At 44.0% G+C, this 24,597-nt stretch overlaps 2 protein-coding genes across 2 annotated transcripts in view; both read left to right on the top strand.

Annotated features, from left to right (window-relative positions):
- The window catches only part of mthfd1l (methylenetetrahydrofolate dehydrogenase (NADP+ dependent) 1 like), a 28,478-nt gene extending 18,672 nt beyond the window's left edge, over positions 1–9,806 (top strand). Inside the window, exons 21-27 of the mRNA XM_037450258.2 lie at positions 1,326–1,465; positions 1,912–1,953; positions 3,348–3,451; positions 3,600–3,777; positions 4,215–4,322; positions 4,416–4,568; positions 8,957–9,806. Coding sequence (XP_037306155.2) covers positions 1,326–1,465; positions 1,912–1,953; positions 3,348–3,451; positions 3,600–3,777; positions 4,215–4,322; positions 4,416–4,568; positions 8,957–9,046 — 815 coding nt within the window. The 3' untranslated portion in view covers positions 9,047–9,806. The remainder of the gene's footprint in view (positions 1–1,325; positions 1,466–1,911; positions 1,954–3,347; positions 3,452–3,599; positions 3,778–4,214; positions 4,323–4,415; positions 4,569–8,956) is intronic.
- A 3,778-nt stretch (positions 9,807–13,584) lies between these two features.
- Positions 13,585–24,597, top strand: part of akap12b (A kinase (PRKA) anchor protein 12b) — a 32,898-nt gene continuing 21,885 nt past the window's right edge. Inside the window, exon 1 of the mRNA XM_037448943.2 lies at positions 13,585–13,965. Coding sequence (XP_037304840.2) covers positions 13,822–13,965 — 144 coding nt within the window. The 5' untranslated portion in view covers positions 13,585–13,821. The remainder of the gene's footprint in view (positions 13,966–24,597) is intronic.

Here is a 24,597-nt window from a genome sequence, read left to right on the forward strand (position 1 = left end):
CCCACTAAGGCCTCGTCCACTGGAGGCCACAGTGAATCACTCCCTTCTTACAGAAAACCTCATATCTACCTTGTTCCCCTGTAACCAAAGAATACATTTTTTCAATATATATATTCTTTTTTTTTCAAGTTGAGAATCAATAATGTAATATATTTTCTACCCTTAGGGAAATGATCCAATCCTCATGGCAGCTTAACTGCGCTCATAAAACAGGCAGCATTTAGTATTTAGCATTAAAGATAAAATATTACGTATATATTATAGCATATATTACGTCAATGATGTATATAATATATATTTATATATAATTTTGTTTTCTGACCTGCTTTTGAGTCACGGTTCAGTATCGTCTTTTTCTAATTGAATTGCACATGAAGTGACGGTTCGTCGTGTCAGAGGCCACCCTCACAAAGCTCATGCAGAATGAGAGGTGCACCTCTCACTGTGGGAAACGTCTGTGCTGCACAGCTCAGGGAACTCGGAGTAAAACGAAGCATCGACCGTTTGCCGAAACCAGCCTTCTCCATGTTGCCCAGTTCTTGTATAACTGTGATGTGATTTTCTCTCTCTGCTGATCTCATTGTTTTTACGTGGTTGATTGTTGTAGTAGTTATGAAATCTCCAGGGCTCGACTAATTTAGAGCGCGTTGAAAGTGAAGAGCTGAAACTAAAGCTGCAGTCACGTCTATCATTAGTTATTTGAAATTTAAACTGTATTTTTGGGGGGGGTGCGTGCAACGTGTATTCCTTTTCAAGGCTCAAACAACATCAGGCTGCTTTAAATGGAAGAAAAAAAAAAACCCAGAAGTCGTTGAAACCTCACCACTTCGTTACGCTCCAGATCAACCGCAGCCTTCCTCTAAAATTCCACCCTCGCTCCACCGCAATGGTGCCACACACGATAAGTAACAGGAAGCCGTATCTCAACAAGGCCGTGGTTCCAGGAGGACTATTTGCTTTGTTTGGAGCTCGTTCAAGAGGCCCGAGCGCGGGGGCCGTCCGCATCGGAGGCACGGAGAGCCCTCACCGTGAACCCGTCACTCACAGCCCTGTTCCTGTTCGTTTAGAGATGTCCCACTGAGCGTGTGTGTGTGTGTGTGTGTGATATAAAGTTGGGTTGATGTGAAAGACGTGGAATCACAAAATTATACAAGTGCTGCGAGCTACAGCTGTCGTACGTTGCAGAAAGTCTGTTCAGACCAAAAGGGATCACAGCGCGCTTACATTTCAGTTATTTACCGTCCAGATTCTTAAAATGCACTCTGTATATTTTTTGAAAATCTATTTAATACTTCAATCATTTAATCCGATCCGTTTCCTGGCAGTGACGGAGGCTGGATTTGGGGCGGACATCGGGATGGAGAAGTTCTTCAACATCAAGTGCCGGGCTTCAGGCCTGAGGCCCGACGCGGTGGTGCTGGTTGCCACGGTGCGAGCGCTGAAGATGCACGGCGGGGGACCCAATGTGAGTCTGCTTCTGTCCGTAGTGCTGCCTTTTAGAATAACACAAAGGAGTCCTGCAGCCCGGCTCCCACTCACGCGTCTCCTCTGATGTGGTAGAAGCTACGTTGGCACCAATGTTTTTCCAGTGATCCTAAACTAGCATGTGACACGACTATGTACACAAACGTAATCACCCAGTAAACGTGCTGCTTTTGGTCATGAAGAAGCTTCCGTGCTTTGTGACTAATTGTGTGGCAATGGATTAGTTACCCGCTGATTACAGTCACTATAAGTACATGTTGATCTGCAGTACAAACTACAGATGTATACACACTGCTTCCGTGACCATAAACTCTGTGTGTTCAAATACAAGAGGTCAAACTAGGTGGGAAATAAGGTGGTCTACTGCCGACTGTTACTCATTTATTAAAGTGTGTGTGAATTTTTGTTGTCTTTGTGTGTTTTCAGGTGTCGGCTGGGGCACCGCTTCCCAGAGAGTACATTGATGAGGTATGAGCCGTTTTAGAGATGCATAAATCCAGACACAAACCTAAGAAGCGATGCCTCTGTGACAAACAAGGGAGACGTGGTGATTGTTATAATGGTAATAACAGATGGGTGTTTACAAGTAATGATGTATTTGAGCAGTGGGGTCTGGAAGCTGTTCCATCTCTTCCAAATATTTAACCAAGCCTCTTTTATTACATTTAGCTGTTTTAACTCATCAAGCTTTGCCTCACAAAAACCTTTTTAAAAACGTGCAACAAGGCCAGTTTGGATCGTCTGAGATACATTTGGTTAAACTGGCTACATTATGATTCATTCAGTTGTTCTCTGCAAAAAGACTGTGAGCCAAGTTGCAGCTTTAACTTTTTCAGATTGAAACTTCTTCACTTAAGAGAGTGACATGTAATTAAAGGGAATGGCTCGAGACGGAGTACGTTACGGGGGCTCGCGAAATGTGAGGCATCTTGTAAACCGCTTAACATTTTCAACATGGTAGAGCCAGCACAAACAAGGTAGCTACGCTTAATGACTTCACCGCAGGGACAAAACGTGACACCCGCTGCTCGCAGCAGGGCTTCCCTGTCCGTCATCAGAAATGTTGACGTCTTGTGAAAACACAAGCCAACTTTTCAGGTCATGTTACCAAACAGCCGTAGCATGTCATTCGTTTCAGTTAAGATACACTGTTACTCATGTGAAATTGACTCTTTGACTCTTGACTCCTTTTGTTATGTAGCCTATGCACATAGTTATGTCTATGAAACGTAATGGAAAAAATACTGGAAACCTACAAGTAAAAACTAACATGGTTGAGAGCGCTTATTTGATTAACTGCACAAACACAACCTTTGCACGTGCTTCCTGTGAAGGTGCGTCTTGGCAAACTGATGTGTGTGTGTGTGTGTTTTCATATCTGGCCCAAATCACTGGTCTTTCAAGCCGCTTCGGCTGAGTAAATGATGAAGCAGTAAAAGTTAATTGTGAAGCCTGTAATGAAAACCAGAAGTACCGGAGAAAACAGAGCCATGGAAATACATTTATTGGACTTGTATGGCTGTGACACACACACACACACACACACACACACACACACACACACACGCACACGCACACACAAGTGTAAGGTTGGATTACTGCCATCAAACGAGTCACACAATGGGCAATTAATGTCGTCTGAAATAACTGGACCTCTGCACATAATGGTATACAATGTGAGAGTGATGACTGAATAAGTGCACACAGTAGGATACTACCCGTCTTAATACACAGAAGGGACGGGGGGGGCAGTTGCTCTGATGTCATTTGCAGCCGGCCGGCATGCACAAGCATATTTTAGTTGATTTGGAATAATACATTCCTGACCGTTGCTTTGTTTCTTCTCTCTGTTTGTCCTCTAGAATCTGAGTCTCGTCGCAGGCGGTTGTCGAAGCAATCTCAGGAAGCAGATCCAAATTGCTCACCTGTTTGGGGTACCAGTCGTGGTGGCACTCAATGTCTTTAAGTAAGAGGCATCCAGATACTTCGAATCATGGGCATGAATCGCCAAGTTTTCCTTTATGTACATTAAAGACGGTTTTCATTGGGCCTCTGAAATGAGCTATTTGGACAACGAGCGCTGCTGAATATTTTGTCCCGTGGTGATCCTCCAGGACCGACACCCAGGCAGAGATTGACCTCGTGTGTCAGATCGCCAAAGAGTGCGGCGCGTCAGACGCCGTGCCGTGTCACCACTGGGAGCTGGGCGGCCGAGGCTCCTTGGACCTGGCCCAAGCTGTGAATGAGGCGGCCAGCAGGCCCAGCAGCTTCCAGTTCCTCTACAACATCGAGGTGAGAGCAGATGCCATCGGAGAATTCCTCCCATTTGTAACGGACGTCCACCTTGTGGTCGAAGGTCAAGGTCTTAATAGAGCAAGAGGACTGGAGTGTTAGTAGAGGGGTGGGAAAGGGCAGCTTTAAGGGTCAGAGAGAGGAGACAGATGGAGGAGAGTGCTCGAGCGCAGACCAGGCTCTCCGAAAAAGGAGGATCCAGCAGAGGCTGACTCTCGTACGCAGGAACAGAATTATGTTAGCGAATATCACCAATCCTAAATCCTGTCAGTGGCGAGGAAGGAATGCGGTGTCTGGTACGAGTCAAACGTCAAACATGGCGCTTGATTTTCATTCCATTCTCGTTCATGTTGACGTCACATGTTTTTCCCTCTTTGAGTGCTTGTTTCTTTCCGCCTTTCTCTGACGCACGTTTTTTTTTTTTTTTTTCTCCATAGATGCCGATCACAGAGAAGATCAGAACAATCGCACAAAAGGTATACGGCGCTGACGACATTGAGCTTTCTCCAGAGGCCAAGGACAAGATAGATTACTACAATCAACAGGTGAGATCACTGCTGCTGCAGTAACAACCCACAGATCGTCTCAAACTGCACAAACACACATATCAACCGCGTTTCTCTTTCTCCTCTAACTAGGGATATGGTTCGTTGCCCATCTGCATGGCGAAGACTCACCTGTCCCTGTCCCATATGCCCAACAAGAAGGGCGTACCCACTGGATTCGTTTTGCCCATCAGAGAGGTCCGCGCCAGCATCGGGGCTGGTTTCATCTACCCGCTCGTGGGAACGGTATGTTAATGCATGTACTGTCATTCACGTGATGCACATCATTAAGGACCAAATAAATACAAAATAAAATAAGGCATAGCTAACAGGACTTTTGGACGAAATGTATTATAAAGAAACAAACCTCTCAAATGACTGATATTGTTTCTCCATAACAGCTGGATGTGTTAATAAGCAGCTGTTTGTTAACAAGTTCCATATTAACTTGAAAGGTTTTGATATTTCACAAAGTATTTTCACTGGTCCCAAGTAGCCAAAGAAACCCTGTTATTTAGGTTTAAAGTGAAGTCTGGAACGCGTTAAGGCCTCACCCTGAGGGCTTAGGACGTGTTTTGGCTTAGAACCAAAGATTGTGGCATTGTTGCTCCACAGGAAATCATAGCGACGTGTTTATGATGAGCTTATGATTTGACCCTGTGCACGGAGCCTCCATACATGTCTACGTGAGTGTTTCAGTGGGAAAGCTGTGAGACCTTTTTCAAGTTCTAGTTTTCAAGTGTCAACGCAGCTTTGAGGGGCTTTTTATTGCACGAGACTTTAAATCTTAACTTTTCAACATGGCGCCCTCACCTTTACTGTAATATAAGTGCAAACGCGACTCTTTATGTACCGTATGTGGACGTTGTGTTTTTTTTTAAAACTTTAAATTCAAGCAAACAGCAATCAGAGCACGATGAGCTTTCCGACCGAGCTGCTGAGCCGGTGAGAAGCGAGCTGTGACGGGTTGACGATGGGCCGGGCAGGAAGGCAGCGGCTTCCTTAGCGTTTCGCCCCCCTGCTGTTTCACCAGAGTGCCCTGAGGTTTAGGGGCTTTGATACGCCGGAGCGGAGGTGTCAAACACGGAGCATGCTGGGAAGGCATGGCCGCGTCTTGTTGTGGCGCCTGTCCGGTCTCCCGAGCCTCCCTTTGATCTGCTGTGGCCCCGCGGAGCCACCGGCAGGATGACAACCCTTGAACTGTGACTCCCAACCCAAAGGAAGCCTCCAGATTGTTCTTTGAACTCTTTGGATCGGCCCTCCTTAGCCGTGGACATTTTCAAACATCCACCTAATTGATATGTGGTTTAAACCCCAGGGTGTTGAAATGTTACCGTTACAGTCTGGAAACAGTACTCCAATATAATGTATCAGATCATTCATTGTTTACAGTGAACAAGTAGAAGAGAGGCGAGCATCTAAAGGGGGCTAAGCATCTACGGACTCTCTGCCACTTGAGACCTGCTGATGTGGGTTTCTTTTTGTTGTTTTTTTTAACAATGGATGACATCGCTGTTTTACAATGTCCGTACAGTATGTTCTGCATTTTCCTTAATATCTGGCAAGGCAACTCTCAGGGCACACGAGACTCCGAGAGGAAGACGGATCTCCATAACGTAGGTCCTGAGGCGGGGAGGAGGGGGAGGGTCTTTACAGGGGGAAGAATCAGGAAGGGGCTGATGTCATTCTTGAGATATGTGAGGGAGGGGTCGCAGCCCCGAACAATAGGTCTCTTTAGAGTTCACATCCAGTTAGAAATGCCTTCCCCTTTAGCATTAAACCCCAAAGGGCTCGGATGGGCCCATTTGGTTAATGTTCATCAGGTTGTGCGTCTGTGATTGACATCGACTAGAGGCGACGTGCCGTAAAAGGAGACCTTTCATTTACGTTTGCCGACTTACCGGCAATGAAATTTACCAAAAGACCTGCAACAAACTGAATAAATCCAGGCATGGTTTTATCCTCCTACTTATAGGACTGCAGTCTGCGGCATCAAATATGTTATTGTTGAACGTGTGACATGTTATTGTTCACTTGACCTGCAGAGTAAATGTTTGCAACTTGTCCCGGTGACATGCAAAGTGCTCCCCTGGGGAAATAATGAAATCTCACCAATGTAACCCTGCCTTTCTAGTCAATGGGTTATTTAATACTACTAACGTCACGAGACCAATTCTCAGCCCCAACTTAAGGAGATTCCCTTTAGCTTTTTTCACACAGACTGTAATTTGCACATTTCCTGCCTCCAACGGTTCATTAATCTTAAATGGCACAATTCCATAATCTCCTCGACCCTTTTGTGTAGCGACTGTGCTGCTGTTGACCGAGGCCCCCGTCCAGAATCAGTGGGGGGTAGAAATCCAGCTACATTGTCTCCTCCAGGGTTTCCTCTGACAAAGACGCATTGTGTTTGGTACAATAGAGGGACTTATTTGGCCGAGTGGAGTTTCCAACTTTAGCCGCGGAGTGTAGTGTCACTTTGCCAACTAGTTCTCAGACTGGCAAGAGACGAGCAGCAGAACAGAACCTCCTTTGTACCGAGACCTTGACAGTTAGGCGGTTACTCTTCCCATTTTAGCACTTTTTGGATATTTAAATGTGCGGCCTGATGCGTGAAAAAAAACAAACGGCAACCAAAATATTTTGGTAATTAATAATTGCTGTCCTACTTTTGGAATGGTAAGACGGGTACACTGTCTTCTGACCACATTGTATTGAAAAATTAGCTAATTTTTGTGGATTTAAGTCCAGTTTAGAAGGTTGAATACAACCAGGAAGCTGCTTTTTGCGTAATGAAGCAATGATGCTTTAGTTTGGAACATTAAATACTGTTACTATTGACCGCTTCAATGGTTCTTGGCAAATGTCGTCACACTTATTTCATCTACCTTTTTAAAAACTTGGGACTTTTCATTAAAGAACCCAATATTGTGGCTATCAAACCACCTGATGCAGATGAGGTGGTCTTGATTTTTATTGATCATTTATCAGGGAGAACTACATGCTGATCAAAGTCGTAGATTTCTGTGGGAAATTCTTCTCCCACGTAGCAACTAGTTATGACATCACACAACCGTGTTCTGACATGTCCATATTAAGTGATTCCTCTGCCACCATTGTTCCTAATGCATCCATTAGATTAAAAGGAGATGCACTGATATTGAATTCCTTCAAATCGGCACGTAGTCTGAGTCATCTGTGGCGATCGGTCGTCCGATCAGCGTTGCGTAACGGTGTGTGTTTTTAAATGCTGCCTTTCCTCAGACAGGAAATTGGCCGTCACTTCCTCCTGTCTCATTTCCACTAATGGGCCCATAAAACTTGCTCCGGGTCAGAAGAAAGGAGGCACGCGAAGAATGCCGCTCCCTGTCTAATGAGCGAGATGATTTCCTTTTTATTGCTCGGACGAGAGGACGTGGCCGTGTTTCATGGGAGAAAAAGTATTGATGAACAAACTAATTCCATCTTTCCATTTTTACACACAGGAAACACTGGAGTTGAAATGTGATTTCACGCTAACGCGCTGTCACGATCTGTCCTCGTTACCTGGGACCAGCCTTCGCTCTGCTGTGCACGTCACAGAGGGCCTGTAGGAATAATAGTCGGCTGCCTGTTTATTTTTATTTTTTCCCCGCTCTTATTGAATTTGTCTCAATAAAACGACACATGGATCTCCCGGATAGACGTTGGATGTCAGACTGGTCACAGGGGGGTCGGAGTCACATAATAACACATAATGTCCAGGTGGACGCTCAACATTAGCCAAGCCTTTCAAAATATGCTGTGGGTAACTTTTTGCCTCAAACACTGGAATTTATTTCCGTTGTTATTACCAATCAATCAATTTATTACTTTGAAAAGTTAAAATCTTTATTATGTTATACTTATTTGAGGAAACCATCAGTTGTACTCTATTTAAGAACATTTCTTAAATGCAGTTACGTTGTTCGTGCGCATCATTTAAACTGTTGGTTCTTTTGGCTTCTTTTAGGGAATTTTATATCAAAACTCAATTTGAATTCTTTCTTCCCCAAACCGCAATTCATCAGGAATGAAAACCCTATTCCTGCCAGTGATTTGTGTATCGTGTGTAAACTTTGCCTTGCATCTGTGAGGTAACGACTGTTTCCTATATTTTGTCCACAGTAAGAATAAAGGCATCATTGTGTGGGTTGACTAAGTTCATTAGTGCTAAAGTGTAGGTTGTCGACAGGTTGATCAATCGCTGCCCAGACCTGAATGAGTCTAGATCACAGTCATTGACCCTGTAGGGGTTTGTCTTATTCTCACGGCGGATACGGAGTCTCTGCTGCACAGCAGCTGTGTTGTGGCAAATGCTTTAATATGAGGTTTCACTTATTATGGGTTTTGGTCTTAATTATATTAGTTTTGACGTTGCTGACATTTTTATGAGACTCTTGTTTAAAGATAAACTGAGAATACGAACCAGCTGCTGATGTTTCACAACGCTGAAACCACTTATGATGGGTAACCCACATCTAGGTGTGAGGATGATGAGGGCATTAAACATTTCCTAACATGGAACCAAGGTTACAACTGGACCTTGACTGCAGTGAGTCGTCTCCTCTGCCAGTGAAGTTTCTCACCGCCATCTTTCTCTGTGCTTCCCTCAGATGAGCACCATGCCCGGCCTGCCAACCCGACCCTGTTTCTACGACATCGACCTCGACCCGGTCACAGAGGAGATCACCGGGCTCTTCTGAGCGTGCTTCAATCAAAGAAAGCAGCAGCAGCAGCAGCAGCAGCATCATCAACAACAAACAAAAAAAAGTGTAAAAGTTTGTTTGTACGACCGCATTCACTTAGTGCCAAGGCTCTGGTCTGGAAGGAGACACTCCACTCTCACTAATACACACTTAAAAGCGTCATCCTGGTTTTTATTCCTAGATCCATCCACCACATCATTGACCTGAAACACCTTCTTTCCTCCCAGCAGCCCAAACGGACTCTAAACCATAGGAGCTCTGAGAGTAAAGCTGTGTGTAACGTGCCAAAGATGAACATCTGAGAACCGTATCACGTTTGTCTCGTAGGCTGCATGCATTTGAACCTCCGTGTTTGTTTTGTTTGTATGAAAGGGTCAATTTAAGTCGTTAAGTTTACTATCATGTGTTTTCATGAACTTTCAATTTTTATTTTGGAACTTTTATTTTTTGGAGGAAATTATAGCATTTAAATGTTATTTTAAAATTGTGCTTCATTTTCTACATGTCTTATGCTCTCCAATTGAATAAAGCATGGCTTGTTTGTTTTTTAACAAACTTTTTTTTTTAACCAAAAACCATAACTGTTTATTTCACCATGCTGACTGTCCAAAACATTCAATTTAGATCTTTCATTTTAAAGTTTCTTTTGAGATACTAAGATTGTATGTGTTGAAAAACAATTGTCTCTTGCAAATGTGATGTGTTAACAGCTGTTTATTAAAAGAAATGGCAATCTCTGTCTGAAAGGTCTTTACTGTAAATCCTCATAATTGAAATGAAATGAAATGAAAGTGGGAGCTTTTCCAAAGCTGCTGTTGAAGTAGTTGTACAAAGTCTAAGGCACACGTTGTCTAACCAGTGTTATGCGAATACCAATATTCTCTGATAACCAATTTAGTATAGTTCTAATTTCCAGCAGTATTTTAAAGGGTTATTTCTCAGAGATCAAATGTTTGTTTTTAAAATAATCCTCTCATGTTTGTGTTTTCCCACCCTGCAGTGGATTAGTGGCGGAAGCCATCTCTTGTGACACGTGCGCGCTCCTTACACTCGTCCTTGTACGAATACGAAGCCCTTGTTGCTAACAAAGCGAGGAAGATTTCCCTCATCGCTCTCGCTCCACTTGCATTCATAGAGCGTCCCTTTTGTTATTGCGTTTTCTTCCTACCCAAATGCAGCTTTATTCCTGCAGGCGTGCTTGGAAGCGTGCTTGGGGGCCGTAGCTCGGGCCGGCCTCTGTTATTATGGGCTCTTTTGGTTTTGCAACAAGGAGCAAACATGCCTGTGTGTACCTGTCATAACTGTCAGTCCACACCTGCTGCTAGTCTGTTATTCAGTGTGTTCACCGGGCGGGATCTGGCTCTTTTAACTACTGCAGAGGCTGCAGGAATGCTGTCATCTATACAGTAGTGCTCCAGCGGCGTGTGTGAGAGAAAGAGAGACCGAACCCCATCCTTTTGAGCTGATGACAGATTTGGAGACCTGTTGTCGACAAGGAGGGAGTTTGTCACGGCTCTGCAGCGTGCCGGAAAAAAATCCCCGTTTTGTCACGATGGAGTTGTGTATGTTGAGTCTTCTGACTTTAGAAGCCTCCAGTTGCTTGAGCGCTCGTCTTTTAACACTCTTATTTAATAGACTCGCTAATTTCAGAACCGAGGGGCCGGTCCCTTTGAATGGCTGTGTTGGTGTAACTCAAATGAGTTTGCTGTAAAATGGCCGGTGTGATTCTAAGGCTGGATTACCATCCAGGCGCCACACGCAGCTGGTCTGAAACTCCCGGGGGGCCCCCCAGAAGTCTCAGATCGACTGTGTGACAGTTGCCTCTAGTAAATGTGATGAAAATGAGTTCAAGTGTGTTTACTGTCAATGTCAGAGAAGAATAAGAAATCATTCATCTCATGTCACATTAGGTCCATCGATCTTTGAGCTGTCCCTTTTTTTTACCCATATTGTTTTGGAGCAGACCCCTTAAATTGCTGCTTGTAACAAAGTTTGAGTGCCCCCCCCCCCCCCGCTGTGTGAGGGGCGAGCCTCGGCTCTGCGCCCACGTACAGACAGCCACCCCGTGGGCCACATTCTTCAACTCGCTGCCTCTGTCTGAGCTAAACACGCCACTTCCCTCCGATTCACAGTCTCATTTAACCGTCTGGCGTCACGTGGAAGTCCTGTGGGAAGTCTTGCAGGTCTACGTGGTCTCCATCTGGGGACTAGTAGGCTGTCGCTTGTGCCAGAAAGTCAGAGATTATCTCGGTTTTACCGTCAGCGCTCGCTGTGCAGCCAGGTGTCCTATGGTTTGGATGTCTGTTCATCCTCAAATCTCTCTCCCCCATCTCCTCACATCTGCCTTAAACCATTACTATTGTGTGTGTGCGTGTGTGTGTGTGTGTGTGTGTTTGTGTGTGAGAGAGAGAGGGAGAACATGCCTTATGCCTTTAATGTACCTATGAATTACTTTTTTATTGAGCGGAAACCATGGCATATCCGGTAAGGCTTTCACTTTAATGAGAACCTCCTTCCCCCACCAGTCCACTCCTCCAGCCCCCCCCCCTTTCCTCTTTCACATGACCTCAGCATAGCTGCTGGATGCTCTGCCATGCTGAAGGTCATTTATTAACACATCTATCTACACACACTGCACAACTTTAATTTGGTTATCCGTCGTGGTTTCCTGCCTTGGAATACATGTGCTTGAAATCATTTCATAATTTTATAAAAATACCGGCTAACGAGCGCGAGGTCATTTTGTGTCGCGAGCATCTGTAGATTCAGGAGGAAGTAACGCTGTGCTCCAGATTTAAGGGAATACAAAGTCAGTTCTGTCAATGGTTTTCATGAAGTAATATTGGAATGCTGATGCTGACAAGATGCATGTTGCCTACATCTTTAGGATTGGTAATGTATTCCTGTCATGTTAATACTTGAAAACTGTGTTTTGGTGGTAAGAGTCTTGATAATGAAACTAGAAGCATAACAGGGCATGATTGACCTCTTCTATAATGCGGAAATGCATTTTACATCCAGGGCAATGCTTGTTAAGAATCTGAGTGCATGTAAACATTAGTGGACTATTGCAATGACAAAGTACTTCAAGGAAGGAATACAACATTGAACAGAGCGTTATTCATTTTTGAATACACCTATTGAATAAACCTATTTTTGTCATTCAAAAATACTATAAAGTATTTATATATATATATATATATACACTTTGGGGTAATTATATTATGTAGTCGTTAAACTTCTTTACTTACATCCGTTGTACTTATGTTGTCTCTGTTGTCAAATGGATGCAATAGAACGCTTTGTGAATCTGACTCTTCAACTGCTTAATGTTTTTTTACATAAATAGTTTAGTTACTCTCAGGGGAAGGTGCTCTCCCCTTATAATAATGGTATATGCGTCAGCATGTTTGTGTATTCAAAGTATTTGTGTTGTTGCACTGTAGGTTTTATGTATTGTGCGTACTGCAGCTGCAGGGACCCACATTCTAGGCCTGTGTGAATGTGGCTTTCAACACTCCGTTTGTAATTTGTACGTTTTTTAAATTCCCAACAAATGGTACGTGGCTCAACATTCAAATGACATCCTTTCCCCGTGCAGAAAATACACACACCCACACACACACACACACACACACACACACACTCCACAGTGGGTATATGCCATGCATATATATGTGTGCGCTGAAGCCAGATTGGAGTGAACTTGTTAGTGTTTTCCGTTTAGCCTGCTTCATATATCTTATAACCACCAAAATGATAAACGAGCACAACCGGATCTGAGTGCATGTTAAAGCGGATGCTACTTCACCTTGTTTAACCCCGAGAGAACGATGGGGAGATAGTCGAAGTGAGAGAAAATAAGTGGAAGTGAAGTTTTAACATATTTGAAAAGTACTGGTTTTTCTATTTAAAGTTTTATGTTCAAAACTTCATTGCAGTGTTTTTTTTCCTCTTTATGTCTCTATGGGTTAGTATTGATACTTACTCTTTAAATAGAAAAGGTGTTCTTGTTAAGAATTTTTAATAGGATCAATTCCTGTACGCTAATGGTGTAAAAATGTTGATGGCTGACTCGTAGCACTCAGTGCTTTTTGCTCATAAAACTGTTATTCCACTAAGATTGTATGCAAAAATCTGTTAAATAGTTATAAAATTAAATGAAGTATGGTAAATGTATATGGAAGTTTCATATTGGTGTTTCTATAACATTGCTTGTATCTCCTACTCATTCCAATACAGTTCTCATTTCATACCGTATTCAGTTTATACTCCAATGGTCTGGTTTTAAAGTCTCCAGGGAGTTTTGTAGGTTTTGCTTTCACTTTCCCCTCATTAGTGTCAGTGGTTCATAACGGCTACCACTCCGTTCACCAACTCCTCAGGATGCATCCATTTCCACAGATAAACGAGGCTTCAAACGATTCCACTTTTATTCTATTCACCAATTCTCTCTCACTTGTCTCACTGTGGACTTTGCGTCTTGATGCTGCAAGGCGTGCCGCGGCGCACCGGCACCCCATGTGATACTGACGGGTGGAGGAGGAGGAGGAGGAGGGGTGGGGGGTGTCGTTCCTGCAAGAGCGAGCTGGTCCTCACTCTTCACATCACTCCAGATCCAGGCCATCCTCGGGGCGCAGCTGCACTGTAGAGCCTGTCGGTTGGACGCTTTGGATACCGCCTCTCAGTCAACACAGTGGTGCCACATCTTGGGGGCTTGTTGTTTTTGTTGTTGTTGTTGAGCCCGAAGTCCATCTTCGTCATCGTCAGCCATGGGCGCGCAGAGTTCGGTGCAGCGGGACGGGAAGGACCAGGAGGATGATGCCTCAGCCTCAGCCTCGGCTTCGGCCACAGCCGGGGAGCAGGGTGCGGAGGTGGATGCGCCCCAGGAGGGAAGCGGCGTCCATGACAGCAAGGTACAGACGATGATGGGGCAAGCAGGGGGGGGGTGCATGTAGGCTCATTTTAACCTCGTTTACTTTGCTTCCTGGGCTCGCCCGTGATGTTACCAAGTTACATATTTTACCTGCGGTTCCCATGGCATACCTGACGTCATTGTGCCACTTTGGTGCGCATCGGTGACGCGGTGCAGCGCACAGCCTCCATGTGTGTGTTTTTTTTGCTGAGTAATGCTTGGAGTTGTCTGCAGTCCCGCAGTCATAAAAAGGGAGGAAGGTGCGCAGCTCGGTGCTGCTCAGCGGAGGCGTAGAGTCACGACTCGTGCTTTCCAAAAGGTTTGGAGCACGTGAGAGCAATGACAGGTAACTGAGAGGGACTGCGGGGCATTTAACATTTGATTTAATAAAAGGGTCACGTGTCACTGGTGATGGTGCCTTTTCTTTTTTATCGTGCAGTTTTGTTTGTTTCAGTTTTTTTTATATTGTTTTGATAACCAAATCAAAAATAGCAACGGTATATTATGTTTCAATGCAATCCAAGATGGACTGTTTTATTTGCATTTAAGTATGTAAAAACGTGGAAATCAGCCTTGCACAGCACAGACATGGAAACACATCGAAAATATATTTTTTATATAGAAATATATAATTTTATAATTATGAGCAAATATAAACCTAACACAATATAAGTTATATGTATTATTATATAGTTTTAAAATCCTCATGCAGAATATATGGACTTTCGAAGTTGTTTTGAAATAACATATGCCAAAACGTGCAGATGTCAGAAAGTTGACAGCTGGCAGCCTGTTTGCAGTCCCAGTAGCAGCACAGGAAACTGTGAGCAGTGTGAGACTTTATTAATAAAGAATTCCAGATTATAAGCTTATTTTATGCTCAATTTAAAGAATACCAGTGAGCTCTTGCATAAGCGTGCATTGGCCGTGCAGTATGTTGTGGCCCAGCTGACATCCACCCAGACTCTGCACTGTCACCTCTGTGTAAATTTGCTCAGTGTGGTGTGAATTAAACTTTGGAACCAGCGCTATTCACGCCTCATATAACTTATGGGATTTAATGATGTTTTTGAGGGACCGAGGTCGGTGGATCAGATTTAGTCTATTTTAGCAGAAAGGTCACAATGACAATGAAGCAGACATTTAAAGAAACAGAAGGCTTCAACATCGGGAATGCGATTTGAATCATTGCTACATCTATCATGAATGTTCATGATATTTTTTTTCTTCTCAAGGATGTGAGTTGTTGGCTTGTTTATGCAGTTTCAGCAAATTGGCTTCTTCCGTTTGATCATTGATGTTTGGATAAGCTTTGAGTTTTTGTCATCGCAGTAGCAGTGTTTCTTTCGCTAGTGTTTAACACTGCAATGTATGAAACAAAATGCTTCAAAGCTGCTAGCCCGACTATCTATTGTGCGTTTCTGATTCCAGCTATGGGTGGGGAGATACTGTGTGTGTGTGTGTGTGTGTGTGTGTGTGTGTGTGTGTGTGTGTGTGCGACTAAACTGGTTGTTGGTCCAGGACTGTGCTGCCAGCTTTATCAACAGCCGCTGTCATGTTGTCTGTTTGTGGTTGCAAAAACTGGAATTCACTCTACACACTTTTCACACACATTTCCATTTCATGCTACTTTATTCTTCAACTCCTCTATACATCTCAAAAGGAAACATGGTGCTGTTTTATTGTATTCATGGAAGGCTAAATGGTTGGTGAGTATAGTTTAGGCTCCTTGTCTCATCTGAGATGTCTATGAGCGTTTAGCCGCTCCACAAAGGAAACGTTTTACTGTAGGAAGACACGTGTGTGTGTGTGTGCAGCAAAACTTCTCTCTCTCATCAATCAACCCATTAACTTGCACTGAATGATCAATCTTGTGACCATTTGGTACGTGGCCCGACCCAATGTTGGCAACCACTGGAGTCAACACCGTATAAAGGAGCTAAAACTAGATCCAACTCCACCAGTGAAATGTCACTCCACACACATGAAATTAACCAGCATCGAATAATTTATCACTAACAATGGCCGTGTTTCGGCAGAATCGCTTACTTTTGGATGTGTTTTTGTAGCGTGACATCGCACACAGTCGATACACAGTCGTTAAAAAGCCTCCTCACTCGACAGTGGAATTTTAGCAATATCTTTGTCTTCGCCCCCGTCCCACCTTCCTCATAGCTCTGTCAAGTATCACAATAATCACACACATACATCCCGATGCTAGCAAGCCTCCAGTGTTTCCCCTAGGGTTACAACTTCAGGGGGGGGGGGTAGTAGTCACGTTAACAGTTTGGCCGACGGGGGGTAGGGATTGTACGCTGGTGCGAGCAACACGTGCGCTTATATGGACGTGTGTGGAGATTTTTTTTGCTTTATATCCTCCAACTGTTGGTCTAAATCAACTTGTGTAATCTGTTGTGTAATCAGATTTGTTGTGTATACGTTTCTTTAATCAGTTTTTCGCTACTTTATGAATGTATTCATTTGATTGTGTATACGTTGCCACAATAATTTATGTTTGTCTTCCTGTCTGGTGTCAACACTAGGCTTTTCTTTCTTAAACAGACATTATAATGTCACAAATTATTAACTGCGATCTCTGCTCTCCTTTAAATAACAGCTTTCAGACGTGACATAAACGTGTGTTCAACACATGTTGTAAGATTCTCTTTCTGAAAACATTCGAACTCTGTTCAAACACGTCTATGTGGTAAAAAATAAAGCTGCCAAGCATTTGTCACGTGATGGTTGATGTGAGACGTTACTTAAAAGGCAGCTGTGAGACGTTGTCCACTTCGCCCGTTCTCACAAAAGTATTATTGTTCTGCTGTTTGTGCAAAGATGCACATGAACATCTTTCCAGACCTACAAAGCAAAGGAAGCTGTGGACCGCTGTAGGTTGCAGATGTTCACACAGAAGCACTCCTGCCAAGTCTCAAAGCACACAGCGTGACCCGCATGACCCAGTGTGTCAAAAAAGCAGATCGGAGTAACCAGTGCAGTATACAAGATCAGCGCTTCTTCTCGCCACTATCCCACGTCTTAGTAAGTAAAGATGCACGATGACCAACATTGGTCCAAAGGGCTTGTCGTCGTGGTTCCCAATGTGGGTATTGAATTAATGTCGAGCAGAGCGATCACACTCTATAAACAGCTTGCATGCTAGATTCTAAAATGTCCTTTCTGCACTGGCACTGCACTTTAACACAAGGCTTGGTCTTTCTGACTCCTCTCTTTGACACCTCTGCTCTTTCGCACCTGTAACTGCACCCAACTCGGATGTCGCGCATCGCTCTGCAGCAGAGAGAGAGGTTAAAAGACAGGCACCTGGAAGAAAAAAAAGGAAATCTCATCAGGGGTCCCTTTGGTCCTCAATCTGCGGTTTAGGGTTAGGGTTTAAGGGTAACGTTACTACGGTGACCTTCACAGAAATGAACAAAAGCAACGACATCACAGATAGCCCCCTGACTCCAATGAGCGACATCAGGTTATGTAATGTAATGTCATGTGTGCTGATTAAGGCTGGTACGTTCCTGCATAACGAGCTGCAGCTGATCAGATGCTGCTGTGGCTCTGATTATCCTGTTTAGCAGAGAGAGACGGGGGGGCAGGGGGGGGGTGGGGCGGAAGGGGTCAAACAGAGAGTCCATTGAGGATGGGCCGGGACTGCGACAATCCGGGGGCCCCCGTGCTCACCGGCCCAAAACAAGAGGAAGGAACCCACCAGGGAAGGGGGGGGGTGGGCAGGGGAAGAGGGGACGGGTGTGGAGGCCAGAGAGGGAAAGGGGGGGGAATAGAGTTTGAGAATGAGAGAGAGCCAGAGGGGGCCCACCATGGTGACATAAAGGCAGATGAATCAGCCGATTGTTCCCTCGGTCCTCCCTCCCGCCTGGTTTTTAAAAAAGACACAGATGACAGAGGTTGAGTGGAAAAGGGTGCAGGTAAAAAGAAAGGAGAGAAACAAGTGCAAAGTGTGCGTTTGCATGTGTGACATTCAAGGTGTCAAAGAATCGACATGTGACAAAGGAAGCTACGAGGAAACAAATCATTTTACAACAAGTGAAATGATTTACTGTTCTTCAAGGTGATTTTTACTCCAGGTGATTTTTTTTGTGTCAACTAGCACATCTTTACATTGTTTAGAGAGCGTTGGTCAAAGGTCAGTTCAGTTAAAGGACTAAATGTATTGCATAGTAAACTGTACTTGCCACAAGCAGAGACTTAATTAGTTTTAGCTTGAGCTGTGCTCCCAGTTTACCGTTATGCTAATAAAGAGTAATCATACATTTATATCTCTGAAAGCTTTGCTTATTGTGTTAAATTAGACAGTAAAAAGAACGTCCGGATGTTAGCTGACTGACTAATAGAATAACGTCCTGTGAAATACACAGAAAGTCCTGCAGCAGATACGTTGCCACAGCTCAGAGAGCTAACTGGAACTTTCCATGATGATTTTTTTTGTCTTTTTTCTTGTGCAGGAAGTAGCTTTCTGCTAATTAGTCCGACCAGCTTCCTATCTTCTATCTCTCTGATTTACTGCCAGTAAAAAAGAGACGCATGTTTGAGGATGTAAAAAAACTGAGCTCTTTTGTTCCTTTCCTCGTCAAATTAGATTTCACCCCAATAATTCGATTTAATGATGAGATCACAGGAAAAAATGAAAATCGCCAAAATTCATCAATCTCAAAATGTCACAGAATGCTAAAAACATGTTTTGTCTGCAGTGCTTGTTTTTATTAAAAAATAATTTAATTTAACAAAATCATATGTATCATTTGGGTTTGTTGACCTTTTACCTAAAATATCTCATTGTAGCTGCTGCTGTTTTTTTTTTCTTTCAAATTCACCAGGAGTCAAGTCTCATTAGTTTTAGTGTTAGACAGTAAATGTATGCAGTGTGACTATAAATCACAGCTTTGCATACTGATCCAATGGATTGAGGCCACTGACTCACAGCCTTGTCATGCTGCCCCGCTCTGCATTATCCATCTCGGTTCAGGCTCTTGGCTTAATGTTGTTAAATAAGACAGAAGGAAATAGAGGCTCGACGCGATGCCACGGTCAAGAAAGAACCGTGTTTTTCGGGTATTGACGTGTTTCCTGTGGCTCTGCTGGGAATGAATCGCCTTATCCCAAAATGGAAAAACACTTTCATTCAATTAAGACGCCACACGTTGGAATCCTTTTTGCCGTGCACAAACACACACACACACACATCAGCCATCAGCTGCTCTGCGTTGATGGGGGAGTTGTGAGGAGGGGGGGGGGGGTCCCATCCGCTGATGAGCATTGTCACGTCGTAATGATGTAATGATGTGCTATGGATCATGTGAGCTCTGGTCTGTCTGACGACGCCCCACGGGGACGGTCACAGCTCCTCGGCCCCCACCGATCGGTACGATTGGAAGACTCCGCACACGTCAGCGTCTTTATCAGCGTTTTTTATTCTTGTATCCTCGTGCAGCAGGAGGAGGCTGGGAGGCTCTGGGACTCAAATGATAAAGGAGGACACGTCCGTTTGCATAATTGGATTGTGATCTTGTAGACAATCTGATTATTTTGTTCTGCTCTCCTCGTTTTCCATTTTGGACACTTCTACCCCTTATGTCTTAGATATGAGCGCCTCCTCTCTGCTCCGTCCTCATGAAACAGCGGGATTGCTGTGTCAGATATTGTGTAAGTTGGAACTTATGAGGCACAAAAGAGTCTCATGGTTCAGGTTCAGGATTTTGAAAAAAGTCTGTGTCCACTGTGCTGAAAATAGCATCTCTTACATCACGAGCCTCTGTGGACTCGCTCATCCATTCTGCCTCCACCTCTTGTCTTCACCTGTTAGCTCTTTGCTCTGCACGGCAAACCAGAGTGAGAATGCACCGGGTTTGTTGTCCTTTTTTTTCATAACTTCCAGAATCAAACTGACAAGAAATGTATTTGTTGAACTGAACCCATAAATGAGACTCTTGATGTTGCAGCGGCTGACGCTGTGGTACTTCCGATGATGATTAAGAAGAGAGTTACCGTTCCGAAGATCAGGAAAAGAAAAACATTCAAATGAGCACCTCACCCTGTAGATCCTTAATGGCACCTTCTCCTTAAGCGGGTGGGCTTCGTGGCTCACGTGGGCTCATTTATTCAGGGCTGTAAGGCGCATGCTCTCATCCCCTCTGCGACGAACCTGTTCACCTCTCTCGCTGCCTCCTTCCTCTCTTTTTCCTCATCCATTTTTCATTTTTCGCTCTGGAGCCCCAACTGCTTCACAGAGCACAGGGGAAGATGTGTGATGTCACGTTGTGTGTGTGTGTGTGTGTGTGTGTGTGTATTGTACTGTGTGTGCTTACACTGCTGGTGGGCGTCGGACCATTTGAAGGACAAACTGAATTGTGGCCTGAGTGCAGCTGCGTATTCATTCATTCCAGAGGCCTGAGATTTAGTGTACTGAACAAACGCTTGTACACATATCACAATCCTCGTAAATAACGGTAGAACCCATTGGCCTGAAAAATGTACAAAAAAATGGCGGAAAGTACTCTTGTTCAATGCCAGCGGCCTGTTGCAGTATTTCCATGTCATGCTATTTAGGTACATGCTACAGTACATTTTGGGAAGTGCGTTGCAGATGATGATCTAATCTCAGTTAACATGGTGCTTTGCCCTTCTGTGAATTCAAATATTAATCAGCCGAAACACTGTTTGTATATAAATACATTTAAAAGTTATTTCACACTGCAAACAACTGCTCATTGCTTCATTAAAATAAGGACTAAAGGACTAATTTACCATCAACTACCTCCTCAAATCCTACTGAATGGTTATTCGCAGAGAAGCTGCTCAGGCATCAACAAGTGAATTAGTGATGACATCTCATCACCACAGGTCACAAACGGAAGAAATGACACCGTTTTGTCCAGACGTGGATGTTCACTTGGACGGTTGGCAAAGGGAGACAACCAGCAGGAGGTGGTTCTGGTTTAGACCGGATAATGCCATTAGTGGATTAAAGTGCACACGGTTCATGCTCCGCAAGGCAGACAAATAAAAGTAGTGAGACAAGGAAAACATACTTCTATTTGAGGCTGATTCTTTTCACATGTCTCTTTTTAACCGTGTTAAAAATTAAATGAAGCCCACAACGGGAGAAAAAACACCAGATTGTTCTTCTGGAATATACACTTAATAAACATGCTGCCGTGTTAAAGGTGGTAGGGGAATAATCTTTGAGTCATTTGGGCCTGAAGCCAGAAAAAACAGTCTGGTTAAAATGCCTCACTAATTAAAGCCACGTTTGAAGCGTTTGTGTGCGTTTGTGTGCGTTTGTGTGCGTTTGTGTGCGTTCCAGACACCCTCTTGCACTAGTCATCATCTTTTCTCTCATATGACTCTGCAGCTCTGATGCTTATCGGGGCTCGGAGATATTTACAGATTCATGACAGGAGGGTCAGCAAAAGGGGGCGGGGTGGATTTGTTATTTCAACCCAGTCGGAGAGGCAGCCCCCCCGGGGGGGGTCAAGCGCTGGCCTGTGTGGCCTGATTGTGATCGTGTCCTGGGGGGTCCTTCCTGCGGCCGCGCAGGCCCCTCTGTTGTTGTTTGGCTCCGTTTGCTGTTCGAGTGTAGCAGCCGCGCAGATGAAGGGGCGGGGGTGATGAAAAACAGACAAATTGTGGGAGGTATTGAGACTTTGGGTTACGGGGTTAGCGATGCACTGATGTAGGTAGAGCGGGACGACCTGGTTTGATCTGTCTTCACGAAATGGCGGCTAACAGGTGCGTGACTCCTTGGGGTCACTCGGCCTTTTTGTTTGCTTTTCATTCTTCCTGCTCGGCCTCTTCCTCTCTTCTCACACACAGATGTACACATGCTCGAGTCTCTTTTTAAAAAAAAAAAAAATCTAGTCCGTCTCCCTCTGGGCCTCCTCTCACGTCATGCACGTCAACTACAGCGGACTGTCGCGCCGACAGGCAGATGTTGTTTCCGGTGCTACACAGAAATTGGCCACAATAGTATCGGTGCACAGAAATGTACCTTAGCATAGTTTCATGTATTTATTTTGATTCCTGACTTTTTAGTTGGTATGTCACAGTTCACGCGGTGTTCAATCAATGAAAATGAATCAATTTTGGGGCAAATTCAAGACACGTTTATGCTTTTAAATGCAAATAACAAGTCAGCTGAAGTCTTTCATGTGTCTGACTACTGACCCTTATAATAAAATTATACAGTATTTAAATAAATACTCCATATAAATATCTCCAAAAATGTTGGATGGATTCCAGTGAGAGTTTGATGGCAAATTTCTTTGGCCACCCTCTCGTGACTCCAAACTGTCACTTTAATCCTCACCTGGTCAATTATATTTTTGTCATAAATTGCAGAGTTGCTCTTTGCAGACTGTTGGAACACTCATCCATTTCAAGGTAAGCTAAATGAATAATTGGCACGCTCGCTTTTGGTTACAAACACGTGAGTTTTTTCAACATCCAGCTTGTGTTTGCGAGTGAAGAGTTGACCAATTTAACAGTTGCCTTCCGGAAAGCCAGCACCATAAAAAGTGTGTATAAAATCTGCTGTGTGTGTGTGTACGGCAGAGGAGGACGAGACAACTGGGATGATAGAGGGAAAGAGGGTGTAACAAAAACAAAAGAAGATGAACTTACTTTTTCACGTTGTAAATCCGGTAAACATCTGGATGTGCCTTGACGTTGTCAGATGTGATCTCATCCAAATGTTTGAGGGAATGCTGTGGTTTTGCCTCGCTCCAATCTGCCATCTATATATAATCTTTATTTAGTCAACCGGGACCTGTTATCATTAAATCGGTGTTTCTTTATTTTGCTTTAAACTGCTCTGGACTGGACTGGACTGGGGACACACACACACACACACACACACACACACACACACAGAAGCACAGGTACTCACTGTCTGAGCACCTGAGCAGAGCTAAAGGTTGTGGAATCAGTGAGAGTGCTCTTTGGGGGTCTTGTCAGTCTTTGATCTTTGGTATGTACTGAATGTCGGGGTCAGGCATAGTAGATTGGGGGCTGACAGAGGCGAGGAGACATGAAGGGAGGGAGACCGACACGATGGTCGCACAGCGCCCTGGAAACCCCTATTAGACCAAGGGGAAACATTTCTAAGAAAATACCTGCAGCAATTAGATTAGATCTACTTTATCAGGGTTGTTTAGAGGATGAGAGAGTGGAGCTTCTATTGGCCAGACATCATCACCATGGGGAGGTTAAAGCTAACTTTGTTAAATACTGCCCATAACTAGTTAATAGATCTTGCTCACTCTGTTATTGATATTGCATTTGAATAAGTCTAAATGCAGGTTTAAATTAATTTGATTGTAGAGCAATAATGAGCTAAGACTATCTAATGTGCTGCTGACTTAAACTATTCCTGTAATAGTCTGCTTTCTTCATGAGTAAAAATGAGTAAAAGTAATCTTGTTAATAATTAATAAAAATGAACCAAAAACAATAAGCCTTACAAATAGACCATCAAAATGATTAAAATGCCATAAATATTAGGAGTACTTTCCTCTGACTTTCTGGCCGTCTATTTCTCCTCATTGTTTGTCTGTTTCTCATCTCCTCTCTCCTCTTTCTATCTTCACATCTGTGCTTTCACCTCCTCTCACTCTTGCTCTTCATTGCCTTTATCTCTCCCCTCTCTCAGTCGCCTCCTTCGACAGCCTCATCCTCCTTTCGTCTGCTTTGAGAATGTCTGCACCTTAGAGGTCAGAGGTCGCTGGGTTAACTGTCACCTACAAACTGCGACCGCAGAGAGATTCTTTATGCTTTATGTTATCTCCTACTGAGAGTGGAGACAGCAGGAAATAATGTGAGCGGAACTGCATTTTCCTATCTCTACAAGTGTGTGAGGTTACAAGTTAAAGACATTTTGAATCTGCATTAAAGTTTCCACATTGTGCATTTTCTTCAGCACCTCGATGAGTCAGCGTCAATAAACTGGCAATGACCAAGATGGAGTGATCTCATGACAGCTGTTTCACCTCCTTTCTTTGTTGTGATTGAAAGGTACAGCTAGATTCTTGGTGAGACGGAAAATCTGATGGCTGCTTGTTTCCACATGGACTCTTAAATATGTTCTATCTCCATAATGAAAGACTTCAAACCACGTTGACAGTCACTTGTATAAACCATCTCAAAGACACAAAATAAAAGGAGTCAAATGCAGGCTACACACCAAAACGACCCTACCCAAGTCGGGCAGGGGCCTACAAAAAGGCAATTCTGTCCTGTTTTTTATTTGAGCGGATCCGATTTAAACAAAGGTCAGCGAAGCACTTTTGGCCGATTAGTTCCACCTCTTCCCGCCTCTTCGTTGCTGCCTGTCCTCACACGCAAAAGCCCTGAGCTTGAGATGTGATTTGCCAGCTGCGTCATCCTCTCCTCGTCCATTAAACCCCTCCTCCTGCGTTCTGTGTTTGCTTTAGGTGATATAAATCTCCCGCGCCGGCCTTTGTGGAGTGATTTAGGAGACGGCGGGTCGTCTCTCTCCTGGAGTGGAGAGGTGCAGCCAGGAAGCGGCCTAAATGAGGGAGGCACATGAAAGAAAGGGAAGAAATAATAACTAATTTAGGGTTAAAGTTACACAGAAAGGGTGCTAAAG

The sequence above is a fragment of the Pungitius pungitius genome, chromosome 20, assembly GCF_949316345.1.
Source record: "Pungitius pungitius chromosome 20, fPunPun2.1, whole genome shotgun sequence".
NCBI lineage: Eukaryota > Metazoa > Chordata > Actinopteri > Perciformes > Gasterosteidae > Pungitius > Pungitius pungitius.